The 8,538-nt window shown below is 35.6% G+C and overlaps 2 protein-coding genes across 8 annotated transcripts in view; one reads left to right on the forward strand and one right to left on the reverse strand.

Moving 5' to 3' along the window:
- LOC111000705 (inverted formin-2) overlaps positions 1-4,443 on the forward strand; it is a 71,911-nt gene extending 67,468 nt beyond the window's left edge. For all 5 annotated transcript variants that reach the window (XM_045631075.1, XM_045631073.1, XM_045631077.1 and 2 more), the window contains 7 exons: positions 6-135; positions 533-661; positions 775-912; positions 1,113-1,257; positions 1,537-1,658; positions 2,009-2,116; positions 2,347-4,443. In XM_045631075.1, coding sequence (XP_045487031.1) covers positions 6-135; positions 533-661; positions 775-912; positions 1,113-1,257; positions 1,537-1,658; positions 2,009-2,116; positions 2,347-3,701 — 2,127 coding nt within the window. In that variant the 3' untranslated portion in view covers positions 3,702-4,443. The remainder of the gene's footprint in view (positions 1-5; positions 136-532; positions 662-774; positions 913-1,112; positions 1,258-1,536; positions 1,659-2,008; positions 2,117-2,346) is intronic.
- Positions 4,444-4,476: 33 nt separating this feature from the next.
- Positions 4,477-7,701, reverse strand: LOC111000703. Of its 3 annotated transcripts, none has more exons than XM_022270250.2 (6): positions 7,555-7,698; positions 6,993-7,473; positions 6,659-6,927; positions 5,688-5,887; positions 4,925-5,036; positions 4,477-4,860 (listed from the first exon to the last, which is right to left on the reverse strand). In XM_022270250.2, the coding sequence occupies exons 1-6, from the start codon at positions 7,630-7,632 to the stop codon at positions 4,744-4,746; spliced, it is 1,257 nt and encodes a 418-aa protein (XP_022125942.2). In that variant the 5' UTR covers positions 7,633-7,698; the 3' UTR covers positions 4,477-4,743. The 3 variants fall into 3 exon arrangements, with proteins under 3 accessions (XP_022125942.2, XP_045487040.1, XP_022125943.2); XM_022270251.2 differs by having other exon boundaries at positions 4,793-4,879; positions 7,555-7,701; XM_045631084.1 differs by lacking the exons at positions 6,659-6,927; positions 6,993-7,473; positions 7,555-7,698 and adding an exon at positions 6,041-6,303 and having other exon boundaries at positions 4,485-4,860.
- Between the last annotated feature and the right edge of the window lie 837 nt (positions 7,702-8,538).

Here is an 8,538-nt window from a genome sequence, read left to right on the forward strand (position 1 = left end):
TTCAGACATTCTCGTCGTTCTGCAGCAAGTTTCGTTCGGCGGTGCAAGAAAACGAGCGTCGTCGCGCCAATGAAGAACAAGCTGCGCAACGCCGAAAAGCAAGAGACGCAGCCACTGCCGCTCGAAATAAAACTGGTATTTATTTAATAATTTTTATTTCTAAAGCTTATAATAATCCAGCGGCACTATAACTATGGGTATATCATCATATACCGATGCAATCGCAACGGTTATTGAGGCGTTTTCTTTTGTAAACAATTTGATAATAAGCCTTTTGTGCCGGACATAATATGTCGATTTTTGAGGCTAGCTAAAAATCCTTCCAAAATGTTTTCGTGTTCGAAGGTTTTAGTTCAGTTTTAAAAAGCGAATATAAATACGCTGCCATAGAGTAGTGAACCTTAAAGAGTTTAATTTACTATAAAGGTCCTTGCACAATTGGAACATTTTTACAATGTTCCAATTGTGCAAGGACCAATGCAATGTGCAATGTTTTATTTATACATTGACAAAAAACTAAATTGTCTTACAGGTGGTAGCATGTGCAGTACGCCTGTATCGGAATGCGAGTCGTTGATGGAGTCACTCCTGTTGGATATCAGGAACGGTCTGGGGCGAAGGTCACTCAGAAAGCAGTCCAGGGATCCTTCGCCGTCACCAGGTTTTATATTTTTTATATCTTGCAAAAAATTTAGCAGACTGCCTCCACCAAGTCTCTTCTTTTTAATTTATTTTGATTTTACTTGATATTAATGCGATCATATTCTGTTCCAGACGTGACACCGACAGGCAGTCTGCGTAGACGCAGCCGCGCAAGTCCTGGCGAGGATGAAGAAGGTTTGCTGGAATTCTTGCGACACGCTTCGCCCGCTGCGCCTGACCTACGCGAACGCAGTGCTTGGGGTAGTCTTGGTATGGTTTTGACAGGCTTTATTACACTGACATAATTATTTTCATTTTATTACCAATTTATATTTTTTTATAAATAATCTTCTAAATTAAAAAAAACATGATTTTTTATTTATTTATCGTTTCCTATATACAAATCTTTTATCAGAATATGAATTTATTGTTTAAAAAGTTGCGAAAGTTTTAGAATTTTTTATTATTAGATCGTTCATGGTCCCGACGCGGTCCGGTTCGCGCGAAGCTGGAGATTCCCGAGAGAGAAAGAGAGAGAGAGCGTCCCGCTTCCCCCCGCGCTCCCGCGTCTCCAGCTTCACCCGCACCACAGGATAATACCACTACTAAACCACGGTAAGGACATTCATTTAAATAATGTTTAGCGGGGAATAATAAATAATAAATTAAAGATTAACCGGTTTAAAAAAAAACAGTAATGACAATCACTTTTTGTATACGTATATATTTGTTGCACAAGATAAATAATTAAACGTGGACTATTAATTAAATTTATTTAGTTTTTAAAGGGAGTTGTACTTAATAAACATACATTTTGATATTTTTCAAATAATTGTCACCATGATTATGCAAATAATATGAGGTGATTAATAATTTAAATTATGTCTGTTGCAGGGAATGGCGTCAAAAGATCGAGTCGTGGCTGCGCGCAAATAGTCAGGAGGAAAAGCGCGATGCTGAACTGCGCGATCGCACCAGACGTCTGCTCAATAGACGCTCCTTGGAAAACGAGTCCGGTAAATGCCCTATTAACTCAGAAGTTTTTCCACATCACCTGGCTTTCGCTAGTTCGGAATTTTCTTTTACCAACCAGCGAAATGTGGAATCTCCCAAGATGCATCCTTATCTGGGAGATACGACCTTCAATTGTTTAAACAAAGAGCTTGCTTCTTCTTCAAAGGCCGGCGCCCACTAAAATTGGTATCGCCATCCCAGCTTATAAAAAAGACTTCATTAAAGTTATAGACAATTCCTGATTCCTTTTACTTTAAATATTTCAATATTTTTACTTTAGGCTTTCTATAAATATGAATACGTGACTCAATATAATTTACTATCAAAGCTTTAATATATTTTTAATTCTCAGAGAGCGAGCGCAGTACAGCCCTAGACACCTTACCCGAAAGTCGCGGAGATTGGCGACCCGCAGTGCTTCGAGATACCGATGTTGTGCGAACCATTGAAGCTGTTGAAGGTAATCATCAAATATTTTTGAATAATATAAATTCATTATTATGGTGTTTTTTATGATTGCTGCTCATCTATATCCAATTTGCAAGTTAGCATCAAATATATATTTTTTAGACACAATAAATATTTTTCCATCTTAAACATCATTCAAGTGTACTTTTCTCTTCCTCTTTACGAACATGCAAATATTACTAGTTTATTTTCACTTGGAGTACAATAAACGTCCTTTTTCAGATGTCCAACCTCCAGTAAAGGACAGAGTTCCTTGGAGGAAGACCGAGGAAAATGAAGAGATGAGACGGCTAAGAAGACAAAGATCGAGACAGCAAATCGAGTCATCTCAATCTCTGGTTGCAATCAGTGAAGAGGAGAAACGTAAGTTACCAGACATCACTGTAACTGACGCTAAGGTTGAGAAAAACGATAGAGTCACTATCGACTCCGATAATATTGAAACGCCTCCCGTACAAAGAAAACTCTTCAATCCACCTCCCGAAAAAGAGCCTTGTAGACGCCTTCAGCCATCCTTCCACTCATCTACCACCGAAAAAGCTTCAACGGAAATGAAAGATCTATGCCAGGAAATATTGGGAGATGGTCAATTCGACCGATTTTCAGCAGCAAGAAGAACGAGGAGATACAAGAAAAGCACAGAAACGGCGTCACCTGAAGAAGAAAAGAAAGAAGTAACCGAGCTAGTTGCAGAAACACAAGTGTTACGGCCATCGAAACTAGATGTCCAAGTTTCATACCCTATCGAGGTTCCAAAAGAAACAGTGAAACCCGTTGAGACCGTTAAAGATGAAAAAGAAAGCAGACTAAAAAGATGGCAGGACAGATTGAAAAACCAAAGTACAGAAAAAACTCCGACCAAAGAAAAATTGCCCTATTCGAGAATGCGACGGCAGACTTCTATCAACCAAGAGGACGTCCAGAAAGCGATACGAGAATTGAAATCACCCACAGAGAACCCAACTGGTGTTTGGTCTAGGAGTGCCTACAGACGATCGATGAATGCTAAGGTTGACACTAAAAAAGAATCAGATAGAACGACATCTCCACGAATACCGAAAGTGAAAAGCGAACATGAATTAAACGATGAAGGTTTTGAAGAGACGCAAAGTTTGAATTCTGAAAGCGCATCACAAGGTGCATCATCCGGTTGCAACATTGAATGTGATTCGCCGATCCCCAAGAAATCGCCAGATATTCCAAAGAAAACTCCCGCCAAAGATCTTAAAATTCCACCGAGAACTCCTTTGAATCGAACTTTCTCGAATAGAGCGAGTTCGTTGCGAGTCGAACGGTCCGCGTCTAGAGCATCATTGAGAAGTTCGAGGAGCTCTTTAAACAGTTCAGCCTCAGTTGCGACCGTAAAGAGGGCGCCTGTAGCACCCAAACCAGTTCCAAAACCAATCCCAAAGCCAATTTCAAGGATGCCAGCATCAAGATCGTCATCCAGCGGTAGTTCCATAGCTTCCAAACCGCCGGTGAAAACCCCAAATCGGACATCGAACTTCATGAGACCAACGCAGGCGTCCAAAGGGCGAGGATCCCTTCAGCCGACCGTCGTGAAAAATGTCAAATAACGCGATCCATAACTGATGTTACACAGATATTTTTTGAAGTTCATAAAGAACAGATAAAAAATATGTTAAGTCGGACATCGTATGTAATCTGCGGCCATAAAAGGCATTATTAGTAATTATTAAATGTTAACCATTATTATTGGAAGCTTCAGATGTATTTAATGGTGCTTGAATCTCAACAAATCTGAAGGTTTCAATGACTGATATTTTAAGTTAAGTTTACGTTAGATCTGTTTAAAATTATGTTTAATTTATTATCGGGCCCGTACGTATTATTTACATTTATATGTTTTATAAGTAAAAATCCAAAAAGAACAATGTTTATTGATTTATTGTGCCACGATATAAGTACGGGTATTTTAAGCATAGACCAGTTAACGAACAAGTGACTTGGTACTCCAAAATATAATTTTGGGTCAGACAGAGCATATTGTTAGCCTGGAAGTATTAAAAAAATACGTTGATATTGAAATAAATATAGCGCCTTCACTGTTAAATTTTTCAATTATCCGTCCAAGTTACAATTTTGTGTAATTACGAACAAACGACAGACACAATATTATGATCTGCTTTTAGTTAATTTTATTTTTAACGACACAACAAAATTTTTAAATTTGGAAATAAGTCAATAAATTTCCCGCCGGAATTTAAAAAAGTATTAATCTCTAAGCATACGACAAAGAAGGTTCTAATATCTATAAATGAAAGCTACTTTAAGATTAACACGATATTTTATTGTATGCGTTTATATTTACTAAACTATACAATAAAGTTATATACTACGATTGTTGTTTTATTAAACCTCCTTAAGGTATTTAAAATAAAATCTAATGGCGGCTATACATTCGCCCCGAGACACCAAAATATAGGCCAAGAGCGAGTGTACATGGCTCTTGTTTGGTTTCGTCTTTATTGATCTTAGGGTCCCATTTATAGTGTTTGCATTTAAACTGATACAACGATGCCTGGCGTATTCTCCCCAAGCGGTTAGTACTGAGCGAAAGGCTTTTGAGTATGTACAGCCAGCAATGGTATAAATATTTCATAACAATCCTTGATCAACTAATTCTATGACTAAGTCTGTCATTTTCTTTCGGCATAATTCGTTGGAGGTGTGAACGGGCTTAACGCTTTCTTGAGGTTCAGTTGTTTCACTGTCCTAAAATAATACACGTTATCTATAAAAAGTTATTATAAAATAACATTTGTGGGGAAAATGTTACCTTTGCTTGATACAAATTAGGTGCTTCATTACTGTCACACGTCATGATTGGGTACATGTCTAAAGCTGTCCCAAGACCGAAGCGACTACTAAGGCGAAACTCTTCTTGAATCCTACAAAAAACATTATGTCACGTAAAGTTGATGATTGATATAATAATCATAAAACGAAAGGATGAAAACTACAAATTGGTGCTCGCTGTTGTAGTTGACAACGAAATAATTAGGTATGTTATATTACGTATCTACCAAAAAAGAGTAGTATTATAAAATTTTATTGAGAACTTTAATAAATTTGTCCAAATACTAGTTTCTTTACATAAAAGTATCAAACTACCTTATCTATCTATGAAGAATAATAATTCAGTAGCAGTACAACCCTAAATGGGTCTTGGCTTAGGAATCCGTTTCTTTCATTTTATTGCATATCCAAATAGTTAAAGCATGTTTTCTGACACATGTTAATTTTTGAATTTTCCTCCACACGATGTTTTCTTTCACGAGTAAGTGTTTGATATTATTAATATTGACATAGACATAGAAGTCCATTGGTACACAGAAAGATATTAATTTTTTTGCCGGATATAAAAAAAATATCTACACGAATAAGAGTTGCTCGCTGAAGCAAGTATAGTCCGGTCAATTTAAACATTCTATATACTAGGCTAGGCCAACACTCCTCGTTGCGAGAATGATAAGTACCAATCATTCAATCACTAATAAAGCTTGCTAGGTCGATATGTAAGTATGAAGAATGTATCTTACATGGCTGATAGGGTATCTTTGTCAAATGCAGTAGCGCCACTCATTGACACCACTCGTTCATACAGTTCATCTGTGTAGTACTCTAGTAACGACGTCAGATGATCAGCTCGTTGTTGGCGATCGAGGCATAGATAAATCAAATAACACAAGTCTAAGGCTGGCGATGCATAGCGGGCCAGTTGAAAGTCCACTATGTACATCTGTAAATAATAAATTTCAGTTAGTCTAAGGATAAATAGTAACTATAAAATCTAGTCTATCTAATAATTAGTAACTATAAAATCTAGACAAATAGTTATTTTGAATTCTGTTTAGATTAAAAAATTCAACTAAAACATACATAATTTAAGAACCTGCCATAACAGCCATCTTGCATGAATATGCAAGATGGTGTCGCACCAGTCCGTTTGACATACCATACTTGTAAGTTGTAATAATTCTTTAATTATACAAATACCAATATTATACATATTTCGATCAGAAGCATTCTCTGACGAATTGAAACTTCAAGATAGTGACAGATTAGATCACATTATTTTCACGCTATGTTATCGTCAATTAAAATAATCAGTAGCCATATAGTATAATCTGACTGACGTAAAACATTAATACTTTCAATAATTTCAGATATTAAGGCTTGGTAACGAGACATTCAAGACATTTAAGTACATAACGTTTTATAAAGTAATGCTGTGTAAATTTAACACTGCACTATATTTCACACTGACTATATGACATAATATATCATAAAACATTAGCCCATTCTGACATACAAGATTTAAAAAATCCTCGAACAACAATGGCGACAAACGACGTATAGTAATTTTTAAATATTGAGCCTACACTGACTTAATAAATGCTATTTATCCAATTGCTGAAATACTTTGATATAAGTATGTTTTGAGAGTCATCAGAACTAGCGTTAATAACACTAAGGTTTTAATCAATTAGTAAAAAGTTATAGGTCTTACTTCAGCAATTTGCTCGTCTTTGTAGCGAAACAGCAAGTTATTAGTCCAGCAGTCACCATGGCTTATGACTGCTAAAGGTTCCTTCGGAGATACCATGTCAACCATCGTTTGAAAAAAGGTATCCTCATTGCAAAAGTCCTTGAGCTTTGTCAAGTATTTATCTCTATCAGAAGAGTCTCTCAGCTCCTGCTCTACCATAAAAATTGCATTTTTCGTAGCTTCAGTGTAATAACTTCTGTAATATTCTTCATTTTCCGCAATAAAAAACACTAGAAAAAGTTTGAGTTATTATAATGCTAAACTTACAATAAATAATTCAAAATTTCGCAAATACCTTCAGTTATTCCGTCCTGAATATTTAGCAAATCGTAAAATCCTTCTGGATTGTAACACTTCATAGCCAGTGAAAGAGAATGAAATTGTGCTAAATTTTTCAACACATAATAACACTGATCCACCGTCAAACCTTGCTTCCTATCGGGCATCACGAAATTCATCTCCTTCAAATCTTTTAAAATAACTAAATCATTTTGGGCAAGGTAACATTTAGGGATACTTTTGAAAGGTTTGGGCAAGTTCCACTGGTCTTGAAAAGAAGACAGAGCTGGCCAGATTTTTGTATAAAATGCAACTTCATTACAAAATAGTTCGTCGCTTTTAAATGAGTTTCGGCGCAACATACTTTCAGGAAGGCATTTGTAAATTATAGAGCCAGACCATGGCTCGGTTTCATTTAAGAATTTTTTGTAACCTTTAAGTGTTATACGGTACACCATAGATGTATAGTTATCTCCACGTTTCGACCCGGGGGCGCCCTGTTGAAAATATTATAATTCATATATTAATCTTAAGATCTCACTTACATTATTTGCCTTTTTGATCAAGCAATAACTAGCCTGAAATTCTTCAATAGTAACATCTGGATAATCGTGTTTCAATAAATCCTGTAAAAATTGTAATGTTATGGCTGTCATTTTTAGACTATATCAAACGAATTTAAACACCAAACTAATCCCGAGGGAATCAAAACAAGACTACGATAACTTTATTGAAGCAATCATCGGCTCGTTGTGCAATGGCATTAATAGGGAGACCAGTTTCATATTGTTCAAGTTTTACTGTTTATAAAAGAAGAGCAGGAATTATCACTTTAGAAATTAGCCCTGACATATTTTGTTTCCCTGACTTAAAATTACTTAAGACTTTAAAAAAATACTATTAGTATTAACTTGAATAGACTGCGTGATGCTTGCAAGCGTATTTTAGTTTTTATATATGTATAAATAAACTTTATTGCGCGTTGGCGTTAATAACCACCTTGATACAGAAATCAAATTTTGGTAGCTTTTGGATCTAGATTTTGCTAGGTTAGCGTTTTAGTCTTAAAAGACTAAAGCCTAAAAGCTTTAAGACTAAATTTATTTTAATTAAAGTATCTTAAGGTACTAAGAGAACCAAAAGTTATATTCTTATAACTTTTAACTTTTATATTCGTTTTTATTAATGAATGTGGACACTCTACTGTTGGGGGAAGTGATATTGAATTGCAACACGGATTACAGGCAGTAGGGTCGGTATATTGAATAATAAGTTTGACGTTCTCGGATCTGTTTAAACCAAACTATAAAATATTATATTGTATTAATAACCAAATATTATTAACATAAATAAAAAAATAAAAATATAAATAAATAATAATAATAAACGAGAATTACCGCTAGGTACCGCCGTCTCATACGTCGAAAATGAATTGGATTCTCTTACGTCATCCCGAATGGTGCTTTATGTAACCTATGATCCTAAACCCTGTGCTGATTACTCCAACTTGTAGGAAAATGTCATTTTATACCGTACCAAGTTTTCAAAATTAATTTTTCGCA

The sequence above is a fragment of the Pieris rapae genome, chromosome 14 (genome assembly GCF_905147795.1).
Source record: "Pieris rapae chromosome 14, ilPieRapa1.1, whole genome shotgun sequence".
Classification (NCBI taxonomy): domain Eukaryota; kingdom Metazoa; phylum Arthropoda; class Insecta; order Lepidoptera; family Pieridae; genus Pieris; species Pieris rapae.